Source organism: Cydia amplana, chromosome 1, assembly GCF_948474715.1.
Source record: "Cydia amplana chromosome 1, ilCydAmpl1.1, whole genome shotgun sequence".
NCBI classification, from domain to species: Eukaryota; Metazoa; Arthropoda; class Insecta; order Lepidoptera; family Tortricidae; genus Cydia; species Cydia amplana.
Window position 1 is genome coordinate 4,889,498 of NC_086069.1, and position 21,390 is coordinate 4,910,887.

Here is a 21,390-nt window from a genome sequence, read left to right on the forward strand (position 1 = left end):
AATAAATCAATACATTTTTAAGCTCTTGGTAATTCGAACAAAAATAATCAACGCTAAGTAACAAAACGACGCGTTAATTCGAACTCATAGGCGTCAAACACTCTACAATTCGAAGTTATCAGATTGCAGACCTCCAGAGGTAATAATAGACCGCACATTTTGAGACAACTTCAAGTTTGTCGTGCACTCTTTCGTTGGTTATGTGTACATATTAAAAGTTAGTACGAGTCCTAAAAAGTATAAATGCTTGACGATTGCTGAAAAGAAGGAGTTAATCGAAAAAGTGGAGGTAGGTGGGAAGACAAGTGATATTGCAAAAGAATTTTCAGATCAGTCTCAGCAATGTGCATTGAAGTAAACTCCTGTTTCAGACTTCTTCCGAAAGTAACCTTTTATATTGTAAAAAAAAATAGCAGTTAATTATTACCTACCTACTCAATAATTCGAACTTTCATATTTTTTCTCTCAAAAATTTCGCACCATTTGATATTTCAAACTCTCGATAATTCGTAATATTTTAAAAGTCCTTCGAGTTTCGAATTAACGAGAGTCGACTGCATTAAGAAAAATTTAAGAATTTAACTGTTAATCATTTCGTAAAGTAATAAATGAGTGTTCATTTCAATAATCAACGCGCTTTAACGCTACTTTGAGGCTATCTCCGTTTTCCTTCCAATACTCCACTCACATACTCGTACGGCACGGGCAAATGTATGAGATAATTCTTAGTTGTACTAGCGACGATCAGCGCTCGGTTGTTTCCAGTTAACCTGATTTGCTCTACATTGCTAAGTTTGGTTAAGCCTAGTCAAACCCTAATAACTGTATAAACAGGTATGTAAACACAATCCTGCCTACATCAAGTTCAAAAACAATAGAGATACGAAAGGAATTTAGAGCGGTGACATTGAGGTCTAGTGTTCCTGTGCCCGTCTATTGAAGCTCACGGAATCTAGCCCACTTATGTCGGCTTGCTTAGTTTAGGACCGAATTCCATGCCTTTAAATATACCTTGATCGCTGGAAACGGCGCCTAGGTGTCGCCAGTCAACAATGGTAAATGTTTAGTGTCATAAATGGTATACAAATACAGACTTTACAGAAAGAGTGATAGAGACGGGTTTGTCCTGTTTTATGTTGGATTTTGATTTATAAGCGTAATATTGATTAGTAGGATTAGTTACGAAACTGCGTCTAAGCGATGGCCTGCCAAGTGCCACTGACGTAAGGTAAATTCTTTGAAAGAAAAGTTTTCAAACATAAATATTAAAAATAAATCTTGACTATTTAATTAATGAAGAGTGTCAAAACATTGTGTGCTTAAGAATGTTTAAAAAATGATCTTAGTTACTATGAATATTATGATAAACGTTTTTACTGGTAATGTATGTACCTAATCTCCACTTAAAAGTTTCTATCTGCATAGGTAGGCTCAAAGTTTGGTTGATGACGATAAGCTGCATTTTGGCGGCCGAATTCATTGGTCAGGTCTTAACTAGAATCTTGCTATATATTTTCATGTCACTGTAAATGTTGGATTGACTGGTGAAAGAGCCGGCCGCCTTACAGAATACATTTTTGAATTTTAATACATTTTTTTAGGTTATCCGTCTCAGCTATTTCTACTTTCGAAGGTTTCGATCCTTGCTTAACATTTAGGAGCTTCTTAATATTATATAGGTATGTAGGTAAATATTTGAGTTACAGTTACGCTTTATTTTTTACCTACAAAAAGAAACGCTACTCTTATAAAATACATTATCAAACCCGAACGGCGGTAACGCTCCCCGCAGGAAGGCTCTCAAGCATATGATTGTGTACATGGTCTTCCATAAACATGTCAAAATATTTACGCTCCTTTCTAAAGCCTCGAGGAGGTCGCGCACCGCCCCGGGTGCCAGTGATTAGGCCGATATTGGCTACCAAATATGGTTACGTTGTAAACGGGGTCTTAGGTTACCTATTGTATTTTATGCTCCGTTATCAAAAAAAAAAAAAAAATACTAAAATAAAAATACTCCGTTATACCAATAAGGAAGGATTTCAGAGATTACTTTGTAAGAAGTCAAGTATTTTTTTGTCTATAAAGGTAACAGCAACATCAACATCAACATTTATTCAGCAAATAGGCCACAAGGGCACTTTTACACGTCAACATGGAATTTACATACAGCAAAAAAAACACATCAACAATTATAAAATACAACTAAGCCGCAAATATGAGATCAAACTAAAGTATTACATAGAGATGTATAAAGTTTCTAAATGTCGAATTACAAAAAAGGCTATAACAATAGTATTGAAAAAAAAAAACAAAGATACAAAACCTATAATCTAAAATTATTTAGAGATGTAAATGTCTCTAAGTGTCATCATAACTAAAAGATTACAATATATAGTAGTTAATCAAATTATCCTTAGAGATGTATAGGGTCTCCAAGAGTCAAAATCCTGTATACCTAATTAAAACATTCATTAATCTGTCAGCTCCCACGGCTCATATATGAGCCAGAACGCTTATGGTGACGTCATATCGTGGGATTTGACAGGTTAAGAAAGAAAATTATAATAAAAATAGCATACGAGAACCGAATGAGGTGTGTCCATGTAATCATCCTCAAAAATAATGTTACTAAATATAATACTCGTGTTAGCTTAAATAGACCAGTCTCCACAAACAGCGTAACGGTAAAGGTATTTATTTTTGTAATTCTGTTTAGTAAAGTAAAGTGATTACTAACTACTACTACTACTACTGCGGAGTAATAATTAGTGTTGTTGTTACTATTTTCACCTTATATTTGGACTAAAACTTATAATACTACTCGTGTACCGCTCACTTAATTAAGATGAAAACCAAGATCCGTATATACAATGGAAATTACCCCTAACGCTAATACAACTCAGGGTACCTAACATGTAAAATCAAATCTAAGTTCCGACATCAAACGGAAAGACTGAACGGAGTATACTCATAATTCGATCACGGTTTCGAACCCGGCCTACCAACGGAAGCCATTCGTAGCTTACCTACATGAAGTATTGCTCTAGAATTATTAGATGTAAAAAATACCCAATTACAATAGTTAAAAAGTTCCATTTCGAATTCTGACACTCGGCTACCTATAGGTAATATTATTTCAAAATAGAACTCATATAAAACTGTTCTTCTCATATTTTATATCTGTAACTAAGCGTTTTGCCCAATGATATTGCAGTAATTGATTAACGATAACATCTACAAAAACTGCATTTGACCATTTTCAAGGCCGAAAGCCTTATAAAGTGCTCCGTGAATAAAGTTTTGCCCAGGCACTGAAATTATAAAAAATTCTAGAACTAACGCTGCTTAGGGTCGTATAGTTTGTTGAATAAAACAAAGATTAAGTACAGTACTTCATACAATAATTATATTGAATTTCTATAGACGATTTTCTCCATAAAAATAACTTCGATCACGCCCATCCTGTATACACGTATTAATAAGGAAATGACTGCATTCACTAAATGCTTAAGCTACTCTTATAAATCGTATTGGACATCGTAGAGCCCAATAAAGAGATCGCGAAGTCTGACTGAGCCATTAGCAAACCTGTTTATTACTCGCGATTTCCCATATGGTCTAATTTATAGAATTAATTAATCTACATATCTGTTAGTACTATAAGACCGTAAATGCAGAACACGAAAGGCTCAAGCATTCGTAATTTTGTGCTAAAATGTATGTCTGGTATGTTAAACAGACATTTAAACACTATATAGTTCTTACAAGTGATAATTTCACAGTTTGTTGCAGAACGGCATTTTTCAAGTAAGTACCTAAATATGTAAAGCCTGCAAGTAGCTTAAATTATGTTCTGTAGGTAAAATACTCCCTTGTCCGATTAGTCTGTATTAGGCAGTTATTGTAAGCTCAACTATTTCTTCGTTTATTTATATATTTATGTCAGTCGGGATGAGAAAAACCTATAAAGAGCTGATGCCACTTTGGTTTAAAAACAGTTTATAAAAACCCTACCCTAAACGTAACTGTCACTTGATCTCTTATGTATCCTAATTTAGAGTGTAGGCACGATGTAGACAGCTTTTCGTAACTAGATCAAGAATGTAGCCAATCCCAGCCAGTCCGATATGACAGCAGTAGGTATGATAACGCAATTGATTTTATTGACCATGTTGAGGAGACGTGCCACGTCGAGTTTGAGTGCTTTATGGTTATGAATGTAGTGCATATGTCTTGACTTACGTGTGACGTGTGACGGCCCGACAAGTAATATCATATTTTGGATGAAGGAATTTAACCATTCTGGGACTGAAAAATATGGCGTGCGATATGTCTCCATTACGTGCCACTTACAAGTTAGTTATATCACGATATTTTTTAACATTTGACCTACATATTTTTCTGACTAGGCTTCAGCGAGACATAATTTTTTTATGAATATGGCTGTAAAAGTTGGGTATCCAAAAAAAATATGTCCGTTTTGCACTAGAGCGACTCTCTAGTCACAAGAAAACTAGATTCTTAGGTAACCTAGCAGTAAAACCTTTTTCTAGCCCTACATTTTTGTGGAATATTTGTACGATAAAGCTGGGTGCTCAAATGTGATAGAAATGGGAATTAATAAAATAGGCAACATGTTTCTTTGATGGAAACCTAGTTTATTCGTAGGAATTTTGTGAAGCTTGCTATACCAATATCTGGAATAGTGATTTCGTTTGTGACTTGATGAATAGTGGTTTATCATTAATAACATTAAAAAAGTAATCTTTACTTCAACCTAAAGTCAATACTTGTTTTATTTTGCATTCTATAGCATACCTAAACTGTAAATTCAGAATTATTTCTCGTAATTTCACATATATTTATATGTACCCCGCTGATAATGCAGACCACTTCGCTGGATAGGCCATAACGCTCTCACCTCTTTATGATAATGTACTCTTCGCCACTTTACCCGCGCCCTCGACCCCGTTTACAACCTATGTCCACAGGACTGAGGGTTTACGGCTGGGAAGGAATTTTCATACGTCGCTTCAACGATCTAAGGCTCGGCCCCAATCTCGGGTTTGATTGAAGGCCATTTAAGATTCCTTGGACGTGATAGGTATTGAGTTTCCACGGACAGAACTGAAATTGTTTCAGCCATCGAAAATATTATTTCTTTAATTATTTTATTTAACCTTTATTGCACAGAAGGATACCTTACAGGAATTCTCCACAGATATTGTCATCTTAAAACACTTAAGAGCTTTATAAAATTGCTTTAGATGTTATTCTGTGCTACTACTACATTTTATAGCAGATAGAATAGGTAATGGATAATTAAGAGCCATTTAGTGTAAAAGTAGCACTTAAATTAACGAGATAGTAAAGTGAGACAAGAGCAAAAGAAAACTAAAACTTCTACGTCAGTAGCAGAAAACTAAAGATTACCCGTTTAATCAAAAGGAATGGATGGCGAGATTTAGCAGTTATCTTCTTGGAAGTTTAATGAGATGTAAATAACTCCTCGTCGCCGTCACTAATTCTATCTTTTATCCGAAGTATCTTAAATTTAAGTCTTCCTCTACATTAATCAGAGGGAATTTTGTAAAATATCCCTAAATTATAAGCTGTTGAGAGAGAGAGAGAGAGAGAGAGAGAGAGATTCTTTATTTGTGAAAACACAGGTACAATGAATGGTCTTACATTATAGTTTGGTAGTCTCACCATGCTCTGCCAATAGTGGCGTACAAATACTATACTACTTATAAACATAAACCATGCATTATTTCAAAATTTACAATTTGTAAATTAAATATTAATCATTAGAACATGTGACAAAAATTAGGATATAATTATACTTAAGAAATAAAATTTATACATGCATTTAATTTTCATTCAAATAATCGCTTATTTTATAATAACATTTTTCGATTAATAGTGCAGTCAGTTGTTTTTTAAATTGTGATAGTGGTAATGTTTTTAAACAATCAGGAATTTTATTATATATTCTGGTTGCCATTCCAAAAATGCTTTTCCGCATCAATGTGGTGTTCTGTGGCTCATTGTGCAACTTTTGGTCATATTGTGATCGCGTTGGATATTTGCGGTACTCTGAGACTTTAGTGAACAAATTAGAGTTGCATTTAACAAATACTGCCATTTCTAAGATATAGATACACGGAAATGTTAAAATTTTCATTACTTTGAATAACGGAACACTGCTTTCTCCGGGTTTTTTCCCGCACATTGCTCTTACACACCGTTTTTGGGCTATAAGTACATTTTCCCTATCGACTGAGTTACCCCAGAATATAATCCCATATCGGAGTCTTGAGACTACAAGTCCATGATAGGCTGACAGAACTGTATCTTGATTTACTATTTTTGATAGTTTAAAAAGTGCATAAGCAGATTTGTTTAGTTGTTTACATATTTCAGCAACATGAGGTTTCCAGGTAAGTTGACTATCATCTATTAATAAGCCTAAAAATCGTGTCGTGTCTACATTTTCAATTTTGTCATGTTGACAAGACTTTGCGTTGAAAGTACCTGTAATTTATAAAAATAATGATTAAAAGATCTAGTCAAACTGGAATCTAAGATTTCAAGCTAAGATATAAAGAACCGCTAGCATGGCCTCAGGGCGAACTAGTTTTGCGTAAACAATTTCCATAGAAAAATCATAGTGATCTTTTTGTAATAGCATTTTCTCAAGGAACCTGCTCTTACGTTAACGAATTCCGTAAAAGGCGTAATTGCATCATTGTGTGGACTGATAATAGTGGGAGATTAAGTAATTTCCTATATAATTAGTTATGACACTACATTGTATTCATGTTTACATAGTAAACATGTGTTCTGTCAGTCAGTTATTACATTTCTATTTAATTTTGCTAACTACGAGTATATTATTGACGTCATATCATATATAGAACGAACACTATACGTTCGCTGTTCGGTGGGTAAGCCAGAAAAATGCACGATTCGATTTAGTCTGGTAATGAGGGAGAGGAATAGACTTACAGTAGACTTTTTTTTTTTATTAGTATGCAGTTTGGTCGACCTTGTGACCAGCGACTGCTCTTGTTGGGAGAAGATTGGTAACGTGGCCGGAAGGGCCACGTCACCACCAATACAGTAGACTTATATGCCTCAATTGCGAAGTGATAGTTATTCCAACCGCTTATAGAATAAGTAAGCGAACGGAACAATCAGGCAAACCAATATAGGTACCTACATGGCATTTTACGGGCTCAGTAGCCAAAATGGCAAAAACGGAACCCTTACAGTTTCGTCATGTCCGTCTGTCTATCCGTCCGTATGTCCGTCTGTTGGGTATTCCGTATGTTGCAGCGATTTTATTCTTAATGAAATTTGGAACGTAGGTGTATTTTGTGAGCCGCTACTTTGTTTTGATGTAATATATTGTAGGGGAAAAGGGGTGTACTGTTCATCTGGTTCTTATGATGACTTGATGAGAGACTAAAAAGAAATAATACTAGTAATATATACAAAAAGAACAAACAATTGAAAAAGAAAGTATGAAATTATTTGTAAAAAAATAATATCGTATTTATTTGGCAAAAAGTTAGAACAGCCTAAATATCGAGGTAAGCTGTTGAGAGTTTACCAAAGGCTTTTGATTACCAACTCCGGCTAGACTAAAGATCAGAAGTGGAGCTAAATCTCGTCAACAGGTAATATAGTCCTTGATGCCTGCCACGCACGGATCTGGGGACCCTATTCAAGTCGTTTAAATATCCCTTACTCCTTATATAAATTTTGTGTCATTTGCTTATTTTGTCCTGACGTGAAATCGGTGGCTGGACATATTTTAGCATATAGGTATGTTTAATGGGAAAACGTTGATATGCCTAAAACTTTTTACAAAAATTGTGGTTTTACAGAAGATAAATAGTAGCATAGTCGGAGCAGGGATATTTTTTCCAAATCCAGAATAATAAGCTCCTCAATTATCATTTTAGGCAATACATTGGGAATTCCAGTGTTTGGGCATTTGCCACTGATATATGTAGGTATACAGTGTGGAAAGTTAACTCGGGCCCTGGAGGGAAACTACCTTAAATCCTTGAGCTAGCTCATTTTACTTAAAGGAGACATTCCTTTATTTTGAAAAAGAAACAAAACTGCATTTAAAGATTTTCTAAATCTCGCTTGCCTCGCCCGGGACTCGAACCAACTAAAATTTAAAAAAACACACACTCTCTATTTTATTATACTAATCGATAGTATTAATACTTAGGATAAAATTTCTCTAACAAACATTTGGTTACTGTTCACTTTTAACAAGTAAAAGACACGTAACAATTCTGTTATCTCTCTCATAACAATCATTACTGGTGTCGTCAAAATCCATTCCGTGTCCGTGAAACGAACAATCAGGTCAGATTTTCGTTTAATGTTTGGTGTGGAATCAAAAGTAATATGGTTGTTTTGGTGCACATTTACGAAGGACATCTGAATGCAGCAAAATACATTGAAATATTGGAGCTTCTACAAAATCAATTAAACCTTCTACCAGAAGAGGTACGAAATAATATCACTTTTCAACAAGATGGTGCACCTGCCCACAACAGCAGAATTGCCAGGGCTTACCTCAATGAACATTTCAATACCTGGATAGGTACAAACGGGACGATTAGATGGCCTGCAAGAAGTCCAGACCTGACGCCCATGGACTTCTTTTTATGGGGTCATGTAAAAAATGTTATTTATGAAACTTGCTATGAAACCGTTCAAGAGCTAAGGATTGCGGTAGAAAATGTTATTAGGACCACAACACTTTGATGAAGGCTACAAGAAATGAATTTCAACGGCGACTAATTTTGTGTAGACGGAACCACGGGGCTCATTTCGAACAATTTATCAGTTAAATAATTTAAGTGTAACAAATTGATAGTAAAATAAAGTTAATGTTAGATTTAACGATTGTTTTTATTTTTAAGACCAAATGTTTGTTAGAGAAATTTTATCCTGAATATTAATACTATCGATTAGTATAATAAAATAGGGTGTGTGTGTTTTTTTTAATTTTAGTTGGTTCGAGTCCCGGGCGAGGCAAGCGAGTTTTAGAAAATCTTTGAATGCAGTTTTGTTTCTTTTTAAAAATAAAGGAATGTCTCCTTTAAGTAAAATGAGCTAGCTCAAGGATTTAAGGTAGTTTCCCTCCAGGGCCCGAGTTAACTTTCCACACTGTATAGTAACCAGAAGGATTCGACAGAATGCTTCTTCCTTCTTCTAAACCTTTTAAAGGAATATAAAGCAAACAAATAGATGCTACAACATTTGGCTTAATTAGCCGACTTCACCGCCAGTATACGGCGGCAATATCACAAGCTATAATTAAAATGTGTTGAATATAACCGTGGTTATCGGCGTGCAATATCAAGGCGCCGGCGATAGAGTGGGCGGGAGCACAATGGAATGTAGGTACCTACTCGATTTCAAGCTGCATTTTACAGGGGCTACCGCGAAAACCGAATTTCGCAAATTGCGGGCATTTTTCTCTGTCACTCTAATTACGCCTTCATTGGAGTAAAAGAGAAAGATTCCCGCAATTTGCGAAATTCGGTTTTCGCGGTAGCCCCACTGACTTAGTATGGAAAATACCTAAATTGAATCGTCTAAATAGGAAAGTTGAGTGAAAAATTAGAGTTAAATATTGATATGTATATCCATCGGCGTAATTCAGAGTTCGAACAATTTCAATCGCTTTAAAATTGAGTAGGTGTGGTAGTTGCAGGCAAATTTAGCTCGCAATTATGAACTAAACTATGCAAGTTTGAACATTCTACATAGCGATACCGTCATATAACAATTTGCAAATTTTGAGTTATTAAAAAGTTATCGAATTAAAACCTTTACACCTGTTTATTAAATGGGTTTTGGGTAAGTATATGTTTAACCTTTTATGAGGCATAAAGGCAATATTGATCACTAAATAATACTCGTAACTGTCTAAGTGCATGTATGCCTGTTGACTTATTCCGTGATTGGCGTCCTTTAGTAGCGATTATTTGCAAAAATATTATATAAAAATGCAAGTTATTATACATAAATAACTTGCTATAAGTACCAAGTTATTGAATTGACACTCTAATATCGCAGTTAAAAAAGGCTCCCATTTAAATATGTGTACAAAATAAATTAGCGGGCTATAAAAGAAATATCCTATCACATTCTTATTTTTTGATAGGTATGGTTTATTAGTAAAATGCTTATGATATACGCACGGACAGACTAATAGACAGATGTATAGGCAGAGATGACGAAAGTACATGAAATTATTTGCCATTTTACTTACAGCTCCGAAGCCCTAAAGTATCTAAGTATCTATAGACCAATTGAATTAGTAAGCACGTAATTTCGTCATTGACAGCCTTATGGCTCGTATATATACTATAAGAACCTGCAAAAACCTCAAGAATCCAGTTAGACCAGCTGCGAATCTAAATACCTATTTGTTTCAAGCTTCAAAGCCTTTTTAAACTGCAACTTTATTTCTAAAGCTTTAAACGTGATATTCGCTTATTGTAGGTTGTCCAATATTCTACGTATCATATGACAGAAGCACAGTTAAATTATAATGAGCCGTATTTCAAGCTCGTAAAACGAGCGAAGGTATCAGTTTATGCAGACATCATGTAGTTTTTACAAGTTAGTGTTCTAGTTCATTCGGTTTATTATGCGAAACGAAAATGGACATTATAAAACCTGAGGGCTTATTCAGAATCTTATAATGTTTTCCTGAGTTAAAAGTCGTTTGCAGGCATGTATTTATTTTATGAAATTACCAAGTTTTAGTATAAACTATAAATTTTCATAATTCAAAAGTTAAGAATTTACATTTTTGTGCATCTTATTGCAATGTGTGTGTGAGGGCGATGTACTGATATTGAAATAAATTGGTATCATTTTCACATTTCTGAATATACCTAAGTGTTTCTCTCTAGTAAGAACGAGTTGAGTATTGAGTAAGCGTGTCTTTAAATAGGTATAAGTAGGTACTCATTATAATGGTTGGGTCTATAAGTACAACTGCGTAAGTATCTACTTAGGCATACTATTTGTACGTATTTTATTACAAGACCTATAATCATCTGATTTAATTTACAATGTATTTGTAACGTAAAAACTCGTATTTAAACACCCTTAAAAGCGTGAATTATTAACTTACTTTATATGCATATTACATACGTTCCACCTACATAGGTATATACCACGTTAATTAAAACACTGGGTCTCGTGATTAAAACCGTTTCGAATAAACAAATAATATAATTCACTATATTGAAAAACTGTTAGGTATTATGTCAACTTTATGAAGCCTAAACTCTACAAACAAGTCTTTAAACAACTAAACCTACGCTAAAAGTTAAAATACTGTTTATTGTATGCACCGCGACAGACGCGACATGTCGAATGACAAACTAGTTTGATTTATACGTCCATTGTGAGGTTTAATGGTAGAATAAGGTCAGCGATGCTATGGGACCCGCAATTATACTCCTCTATAAACATGAGCCTGTTGAAAAACTTGCGCAATTTATATCTCATGTTTATTCCCTTTAGGAAATTCATTCGACACTCTCGATTAATAATTAATGTGGACCTAGTTATTATATGTTAATGTATTTTCTTGGTCTATAAGTTTTATTGATCAGTTATTTAAAACTTCGTCTTTACTTTTGTTAAAATATCCTCAAGAATATAGCTACCTACTAAGAAGATTAATAAAAGAAAACGGATAGTCATTGTTGTATTCTTAATAAGGCCTAGTGTGTCTGGGTTGGAAGGTCAAATGGCAGTCGATTTGGTTAGAACTAGTAGCCCACGTGATTCTTGGAATTAGTTGCCAAGCGGATCCCAGGCTCCCGCGAGCCGTAGCAATAAGCCGGGACAACGCGATGAAGATTTATTGTGTAAATTTGTTTATGTGCAATAAAGTGACATACATACATACAAGATTATGACTACCGGTTAAAAGCGTAACGTGCTCTCTAAAACAGCGTTAGCATTAAAAAAATAATTTGATTGGAACTTCGCAGTTACGAGTATTCCCTGTACGCCCGTCAGAAAAAAAATGTAAAGATAACTGCAAGCATCGAACTACAAACTGTGATGGACTAGACTAAAAAAACTAATAAAAAGACAGCCGAAACCAGAATCCTAGCGAAAATAGTCAGCATCCTGAAATAAACAAAACTCGTATGAAACTCAATATTGGATTGGATACGTGTTTTAGATGGGTTGGTTATAGCTTATTACTTTATTAGCTGCGCTGTTGATACTTTAGAAAACTCAATTAGGTACCAGTACCACCTAGGTACGCCAATACGCCTTTCTAGGTTCATTAAAGTGAATTATTCACGCATTTCAATCTATATAATCTTAGGATTGTCCGTAACTAAAGTATACTGTTAAATAGCTATGGCATGAATGTTAATAGACATGGCTGTAGGTACTTTCTAGAACTGCGCCTAAGCCAGGTTTTCACCGCTTTCCTTTGGCGCTGGCGCTAAAGGTCCGGACGTGTACAAGCTGCCCTTGCATTTCCTTCACCTCTAATGAACCAAGATATCTGTGACCTGCGATCCCGAATAGATTTAACTGATATAGGGTTGTCTTTTATACTGGTTTGTTCAACGTGAAGCGCTCGGTCAGTAATCTCATTACTTGTAGTGACTTTTCGGTCGTTAAAAAAAGCACTAACATGGTCATTACTAAGTCTAATAAAATTAACGAAGGAAACTGGTGAATGCTAATTGAAAATGTTAATGGTTAAAATGATGAAGTTAAGTTGGAGTAGTTGGACTAGCTTTAAATAACAGTAAATGGTTTAGTTGCATACCTCAAAATAATTCGCGAAACACTGATCTAAGTACCTACATTCCTACTTTATCAGCGCTCACCCATGAAATTGAAATGTAACTGTTTTTACACGTACTTCGTTATGGGCATTAATTACTCCCAGGAATTTGTCCCTTTAAAAAACTATCGTGTTTTTTTAGGATCCGTACTATTACCTAAAGCTATCTATCTAGTAGTTTGTCCTTTTAATTGTTTTTTGATTGATTACGACCACTCAGTCCACTAAGAAATAGGGTTTCTTTCTTTCCAAAGCCCACTTCACTAATAGAGAGAAGAGTGTTTTGTGTCCGAATCTCGTATTTTTATTTTAAAAACCACGGTTCTTTTTTAATAAGGTACTTTTTCGAAATGTACAAATATGTAAAAAAGCGGGCAAGTGCGAGTCGGACTCGCCCATGAAGGGTTCCGTATTTAGGGGATCTATGACGAATAAAAAAAAAACTACTTACTAGATCTCGTTCAAACCAATTTTTGGTGGAAGTTTGCATGGTAATGTACATCATATATTTTCGTTAGTTTTATCATTCTGTTATTTTAGAAGTTACAGGGGGGGGGGGACACATTTTACCACTTTGGAATTGTCTCTCGCGCAAACTATTCAGTTTAGAAAAAAATTATATTAGAAACCTCAATATCATTTTTGAAGACCTATCCATAGATACACGTATGGGATCGATGAAAAAGAAAATTGAGTTTCAGTTCTAAGTATAGGGAACCCCCAAAATTTATTGTTTTTTTTTTTTCTATTTTTGTGTGAAAATCTTAATGCAGTTCACAGAATACATCTACGTACCAAGTTTCAACAGTATAGTTCTTATAGTTTCGGAAAAAAGTGGCTGTGATATACGGACGGACAGACAGACGGACATGACGAATCCATAAGGGTTCCGTTTTTTGCCATTTGGCTACGGAACCCTAAAAAGTAGGTAAGTAGCAAAAAATAAAAGTATATTACGAGCAGAGATCATTGATATAGTATAAAGAACTGGATACCCAATCAGCCGCCAAAAATGGCCCCACAAAAGTGATGTCAAAACAGATCATGCATTACTTTTTCGTTTAGTCTTGTTTGAAACGCTCAAATGTGAAGTTGTCAACAATTACGAAATATGCCGTTAAAATATGTAAAAATAACAATGATAAAACAAGGAAAAAGGATGGAATGTATTTCTTTCGGTTAGTTCTTTGGATAGCATTACATAATTTATGTAATCTGGTGGTAATTTTATGGTTTTGAATAAATTAATTTGTTAGTACCAAAGAAGGGATGTCAAGGAACAAAATTCTATTGAGTCGATGTGAGGTAATATTTTTTTATATTTTTATATGGAATTCATAAGAAATAATATTATGTTTAAATTGAAGATTTCCAAGAAAACCTATGCGACGTGCAAAGTGGACTGCTATTTAATTATAGCAAGAGATAGGGGTGATGCAGTTTTAAACAAGGCAAAACGGCACTTGTGTGTTTGGCCCATTTCCCTGTTTCCGACATATACACCACCAATAAGGGCTTATATCGACTAACTGTAAATGCTAAACCTGTCGGAACACAGTGACAACCACAGGATTTTTTTTTATAAAGTATAGGTAGACTTTATAAAAAAAATCCAATCAGTATCTAAATGTCCCCGTGCACCCGTGCTATGAGTAAATGTAGATCTTAAATACACAGTTATTTAATAAGTAGAATTTATTTCAAGGAAATTAGTATTTTTTCTACTCCAGCACTTAAATGTGTCAATTAAATGACTGACAGTGATATCTAAAGCAATGTCATTTGAATGCTTTGTCTATAGGCTCATAAGATGACTGCTAGCAGTCATCTTATGAGTATAATACAACTGATTTATTTTTTTTAAAGATACAAGTTCCGATCATCTTGATTGAAAGAGGTATGTTTTCATTTACAATAATAACTCTTTTTTTTTTAAATAATAACTCAATTTTTTTTAAATAATAACTCTTTTTTTTTTAATAATAACTCTTTTTTTTTAATAATAACTCTTTTTTTTTTGCTGCAGCTGTCATAGTCTTTTTTTTTTTTTTTTTTTTTTTTTTTTTTTTTTTTTTTTTTTTGCTGCAGCTGTCATAGAAAAAGTTATGTATGCAACAGCTCATAATTGGTTCTTAAAATTCAAGGGTCGAAGTTACAAAACGAGACGTAGTTACGAACGAGACGTTTATATCACTGTTGCATAAACTAAACTAAAACTAAAGACGTATACTTACGAATTAAAAATTTAATTTGTTTGAATTTGAACCACGAATTAATTTTATTTGAGCTCCCGATTAAATTAAATTTGTTTTATTTATTACTTCAATTTTAATATTTTCCTGTACAGTAATACATATTAAAGTGTACCAAAGTGACTCCATTCGTTCATTATTCTCGTTTGACGTTGTTTGACGTAAATACGTTACGTTTAGTGCCATCGGACTAAATTTTTTAACAGTGTTGGTACTTATGTTTGCAAATTTGACACTTAATGCTTACGACATTAAGCTCTTTTCTGTACGAAACATTTATCTTGACTCAAAATTTACGTAAGCGTTTTTAATGTTTTTATCATCAATGCAAATGGTGCGAAACGTCATTGGGATCCACATTTCTTGACGTTTTTGTTCTGCTTTGCGTGTCTATTTCTTTTATATTAAGTCAGTGGCAGAGATGGGCATCATTCGAATAAACTTTTATCGGAATAATCATTCGAATAAACAATAATTCACATTCAATTCAATTCATTCATTTAATTTATTCGCGGATGATTTATTCGCGAATGATTTATTCGCGGATTATTTATTCGCGAATAATTTATCCGCGGATAAATCATCCGACCACTTTTCAAATGACGAATGATTTATTCGTTATTTCATTCGAATAAATCCACGAAAAATATTTAAGTTTATTAGCTTATTCCATTCAAATAAACAACACGAATAATAACACGTTTAATATGACTCGCTTTTACTGTAAATTTGGTCTAAAACCCACGGTAGACTCCTTCTGTAATATTTTGCAATATGCGGACGATATAGTCCTATACAAGAACTCCTCATCTTTTGCAGACTGCTCGTCCCGATTGGCCTCGGCCCTGTTCTACCTAAGAGATTACCTTGAAGCTCATGGACTTACCCTATCCGTCCCCAAATGTAAAGCTGTAGTATTCACTCGCAAAAAAAACATTCCACCTATAGAACTCTCCTTGGAGGGGCAAGAAATTGAAATTGTTAACTCGGTTAAATTTCTGGGAGTTCTGCTCGATTCTAAAATGACTGGTAAACCCCATCTGGACTATATTGCAAAAAAATGCGAAATAAGTATTAATGCTATGCGCTCACTGTCTGGCGTACGCTGGGGGGCTCATCCGTACACCCAGAAAATTCTATATAATGCTATAGTTCAAAGCCACTTTGACTATGCTAGTTTCATTTTGGAACCCTGTAATATGAAAGCACTGGGCAAACTGGATAGAATCCAGGCTAAGTGCCTGAGAATTGTGACTGGTGCAATTAGGTCATCTCCAACAAATGCTCTGCAAGTGGAATGTCTAGATCCCCCTCTTATATTGCGCAGACAGTATTTGGCCGACAGATTTTTCATAAATATAACACAATATGAGAATCATCCACTGTTAGCAAAATGTAAAGCCCTACTGGATATATCTCCTGTCTCTAAGTACTGGAAAAATAAAGAACTCCCCCCATTAATTAAAGCTTACAAAAAGTATTGCAATATAAATTATTACCAATTTGACAAGAATCAAATATTCTGCTTTAATTACGACACTTTAGTTTTTCAACCCACAGTCGTCCTAGACTTGGGAATTTCTAAAAAAACACCCAATGCAAACACTGTATTTAACCAAATTATGGACAGACAATTTAAGGGATGGCTACAGGTCTACACAGATGCCTCTAAAATAAACCCAAGAGAATCCGTAGGATCAGCGGTATGGATCCCAAAATATAAAATAGTACTCAATAATAAAAGCCTCCACAAGCCTCAATATTTACTGGCGAAGCAGTCGCTCTATATGAAGCTATCACCTACATTAAATCGCACAATCAAGACAAAAGTATAATCTTGACTGATTCTCTGAGCTGCCTACAGGACCTGAAGAGACTACCATTTCACTCCAAGGATAACTTCTTCCTAACCTTAAAAATAAAAGATAAACTTAGAGAATGCCATGATGCCAATTTGCAAGTAGTGTTGGCATGGATCCCTAGCCATTCAGGCATAACGGGCAACGAGGTCGTGGACCAATGTGCTAAAGCTGCCATACACCAGAGCTTCGCTTCTGACCAAAAATGCTTTACTCGCGACATAAGATCTTCGATAAGATGTCTTCTATTTGAAAAATGGAATAAATTATGGCAGCTCTCACGTAGAGCCAAGGGTCAACATTACGGTAACTTACAGCCAAATATCCCTCCTAAACCCTGGTTTTTCAAGCACAAAGGCTATTCTAATGTTGTTACCTCGAATATTATCAGATTACGACTTGGACATATTTGTTCGCCAGTGCGCCTGGCCAAGAGCCGAATAAGGGATAGCTCTATCTGTGAGTGTGGACTGGACGAAGGTACCACTAACCATATACTTCTGGAATGCCCCTTAATACGTTATCCAATATATGATTTTCTCCCACGTGAGATAAGCCGTCCTATAAATATTAACTTCCTGCTAACCCTAGTTTATACCACATTTGGTGGTATTTTAAATAAATTCCTAACTAAGAATGAGTTCAAACTGTGAATTATGAGCATTCTGACAGGTGAAGGGTCTAGTAAACGTTATAATAACCTTAATAATATATATATACAATAAACGTTGTCTGGTTTGTGACGTCTTTAACAATTGGAAGTAGTTGTGTTGTCCGTAGGTTGAATTGCTTATGTTTGTTTGTAGGGTGGATGGATACTCTACCGAACACCGTCTATACATCACCGACGATCTTTATCGTACTGGCCGTGTGTTATCCAACCTCGACACTGGCGGAATCATCAAGCCCTGATGGAGCCATAATACACAAAAATTGATTGATTGATTTGGTCCGACAAGTTAAAGATTGTTAAGGATTAAAGGATAAGCCCAGGTAGTATAATAAACAAAGGATTAGCGTGAACAATAAATTATTCACACACAAAGTTATATTAGTAACTTTCTAGCGAGACCCAGAAAGAGAGTGCTATATACTAAAAGAGTGAGAAAACCAAATTTTCTTAGCAGTTGTTTGCTTCAGAGCGAATCTCACAACGCGTAATTTATATTTACAGTAACTATTTAGGTAGTTATAGGACTTGCACGTACATAGTTGTATCGCACATCACAGTTGCCAAATCTTTCGAAACCGTGAAAAGTTTATAAGGTATTCCAATAAACAAATTATTCGTGGCAATTCATTCGACGAAAAAATTATTCGCGGATGAATTATTCGACGAATAATTTATTCAAATAAGAATAATCATCCGACATTTTTATTCGTCATTCGCGAAAAATTTTGTTATTTTCATTCGAATAAATTTTGCCCATCTCTGATTACATGTTAACAAACATAAAAAGAGGGTAAACTTGCTGAAAAAACAGAGGAAAGTCGCGAAATGGCATATCATATCATATCATACCACGCCTCGAGCATTAGTCACTGCATTGCCAGTTATTGTAGGTATAGGCCAGTTATTATGTTATGTAAAGTTCCTGATATAAGAAACGTTATAGTAAAACTAAACTAAATTTCGTCATTTGTTACCAGGGTCTCACGATGTCCAGCTGTTCTGGGCCCGGCGTGTGCGGCGGCGCGCGCCGGCGGCCCCCGCCGCCGCCCGAGCCAGCTCTGTCGCTCGCCGCCGACCTGAGCGAGCTGAGCTTGGACCAGGGCTATCACACGTTAGCTGACTGTGGACCGCCAAGAAGAAGAAGGGATAACACCCTCAGTGATGCTATTTGGTTGAAGATACTGTCGCATTTAGAGGTGGGTTTTGAACACTGCACTGTCTCTAGCTACTGGTTCTGAACGGGCCAAGGTTATACCAGGACTATCCTATCCTAGCAGCTCGTATAGATACCTGCGTACTGGATCTAGTGTAGTAAACTTTAAACTCCCTAAGAGCAGAAGGTATGACGGCGGAAGGCATTAGTAGTTCATTTGTTAGTATTACATACCTACTTAAGTATATTGTAGAGTCTATTTATATAACAACTTTTGCAAAAAATCCTTAACGTACTAAAGGCGGATTTTTTCGAAAAGGTATCCAGTAAACCTACTAAAATACAACCGTGTGACCTGAGGTCAGCAAATGGAAAAAATACATTGTAAAATCCTGCTTATTTCTGTAAAATATTAATATTGATACGCTTTTATGATGCTTTAAAGTTAAATAGAACCGGCATCTATATTTGTATCCTTTGTTTACAGCGTGATATTGCAGTTGATATAGAAACATAAAAATCTTTATTGTAAGCGCAGTTAATTATTACTTTAAAAACGTATTGTACCTACTTAATATAAGAGGTATATGAATGATCAAATGTTTGCCAAACTGCCAAGATTTACTTTTCACTCTCTTTTAATAGTCTTTTTATAGGTTTTTACACGACTGCCCAAAAAAAAGAGTGTATTGTTTTCAGCGTTCATGTTTGTATGTATATATGTATGTGAGTTTCTTTATTCCACGATAACTTCAGAATGCCTTAACCGATTTAGATGTATGATATATCATTAGAATCCTTACGTTATCCCGGGTGACATAGGCTATGTGACGTCATTACAAAATCAATATGGCGGACTTAATACGCGATATTACGCAACCTTAAGAAAAAAATATCATGCAAACCCATCGAGAAGGGCATCAAAATAAAGCGCTTTGAAAGACGATCAATAATATATATACAATATGAGGGTTCAAGTCCAATTTTAAGAAAGTAAGAATTTTCAAAATTTATTAAGAAAAGCTAATCTCATAAAACCAAATATTATCCTATTGTTGGGATATTAAAAGGAAGTGGTTTGACCGCTGATCATAAAAAAAAAAATATACATAGGTATTATATTAATCATATTTTACTTGTTTTGAAACCAAGCCAATATGTTCTAAATTGCGCTAAGGAAATAGAAAAGTATAAATAAGTTCTTTGTAGAGAGTCTGAGATTGTAGAGCCCGTCTTCAGATACAACTCTGCACCGACTTTGACGGAACAAAGTGTGAAAGTGTCATTATAACCGTATATTTTTATACGTATTTTTTATATAAAGCCCCGAGATACACTTGTAAGTTTTACTTACGTAAGTAGGGACAAAGCTAATATTTGTTAGAATGAGATAATGATATTCATCTCTCATTCTGTAGTCTGTGTCCGTACGTAGTACGTACGTAAGTAAAACTTAAGACAGGTGGGCTCTTCCTGCAACTTCCCTGAGTATTTTAATTACGAAGGCCGAAGGCCGAACTCCGCATAGGGCCGACGGTCCGAAGCGTAAGGCAGGTGCGTGCTTCCTGTAACTTCCCCAAGTATCCTAATTGCGAAGGCCGAAGGCCGAGCTTTGCGTAGGGCCGAAGGCCCGGAGCGTAAGAAAGGTGCACGCTCTCTGCAGCTTCCCCAAGTATCTTAATTGCGAAGGCCGAAGGCCGAGCTTCGCGTAGGGCCGAAGGCCTGGAGCGTAAGAAAGGTGCATGCTTTCTTTAGCTTCCCCAAGTATCTTAATTGCGAAGGCCGAAGGCCGAGCTTCGCGTAGGGCGGAAGGCCCGAAGCGTAAGAAAGCACCACGCATTCTGCAGCTTCCCCAAGTCTTTTATTTGCGAAGGTCGAAGGCCGAGCTTCGCGTAGGGCCGAAGGCTCGGAGCGTAAGAAAGGTGCACGCTCTCTGCAGCTTCCTCAAGTTTCTTAATTACGAAAGCCGAAGGCCGAGCTTTGCGTAGGGACGAAGGCCCGGAGCGTAAGAAAGGTGCACGCTTTCTGCAGCTTCCCCAAGTATCTTAATTGCGAAGGCCGAAGGCCGAGCTTCGCGTAGGGCCGAAGGCCTGGAGCGTAAGAAAGGTGCATGCTTTCTTTAGCTTCCCCAAGTATCTTAATTGCGAAGGCCGAAGGCCGAGCTTCGCGTAGGGCGGAAGGCCCGAAGCGTAAGAAAGCACCACGCATTCTGCAGCTTCCCCAAGTCTTTTATTTGCGAAGGTCGAAGGCCGAGCTTCGCGTAGGGCCGAAGGCTCGGAGCGTAAGAAAGGTGCACGCTCTCTGCAGCTTCCTCAAGTTTCTTAATTACGAAAGCCGAAGGCCGAGCTTCGCGTAGGGCCGAAGGCCCGGAGCGTAGGAAAGCTGCACGCTTTCTGCAGCTTCCCCAATGTATCTTAATTGCGAAGGTCGAAGGCCGAGCTTCGCGTAGGGCCGAAGGCCCGGAGCGTAAGAAAGGTGCACGCTTTCTGCAGCTTCCCCAAATTTCTTAATTGCGAAGGCCGAAGGCCGAGCTCGCGTAGGGCCGTAGGCCCGGGGCATAAGAAAGCTGCATGCTT

General features: G+C 36.0%; 2 protein-coding genes across 2 annotated transcripts in view; both read left to right on the forward strand.

The window, feature by feature from the left end:
* Positions 1–21,390, forward strand: part of LOC134662043 (F-box/LRR-repeat protein 7) — a 103,845-nt gene that overhangs the window by 56,026 nt on the left and 26,429 nt on the right. The window contains exon 2 of the mRNA XM_063518312.1: positions 18,639–18,857. Coding sequence (XP_063374382.1) covers positions 18,648–18,857 — 210 coding nt within the window. The 5' untranslated portion in view covers positions 18,639–18,647. The remainder of the gene's footprint in view (positions 1–18,638; positions 18,858–21,390) is intronic.
* LOC134653585 (uncharacterized) lies at positions 6,431–17,925 on the forward strand. Its single transcript, XM_063509291.1, has 4 exons — positions 6,431–6,443; positions 15,949–16,118; positions 16,874–17,468; positions 17,795–17,925. The coding sequence occupies exons 1-4, from the start codon at positions 6,431–6,433 to the stop codon at positions 17,923–17,925; spliced, it is 909 nt and encodes a 302-aa protein (XP_063365361.1).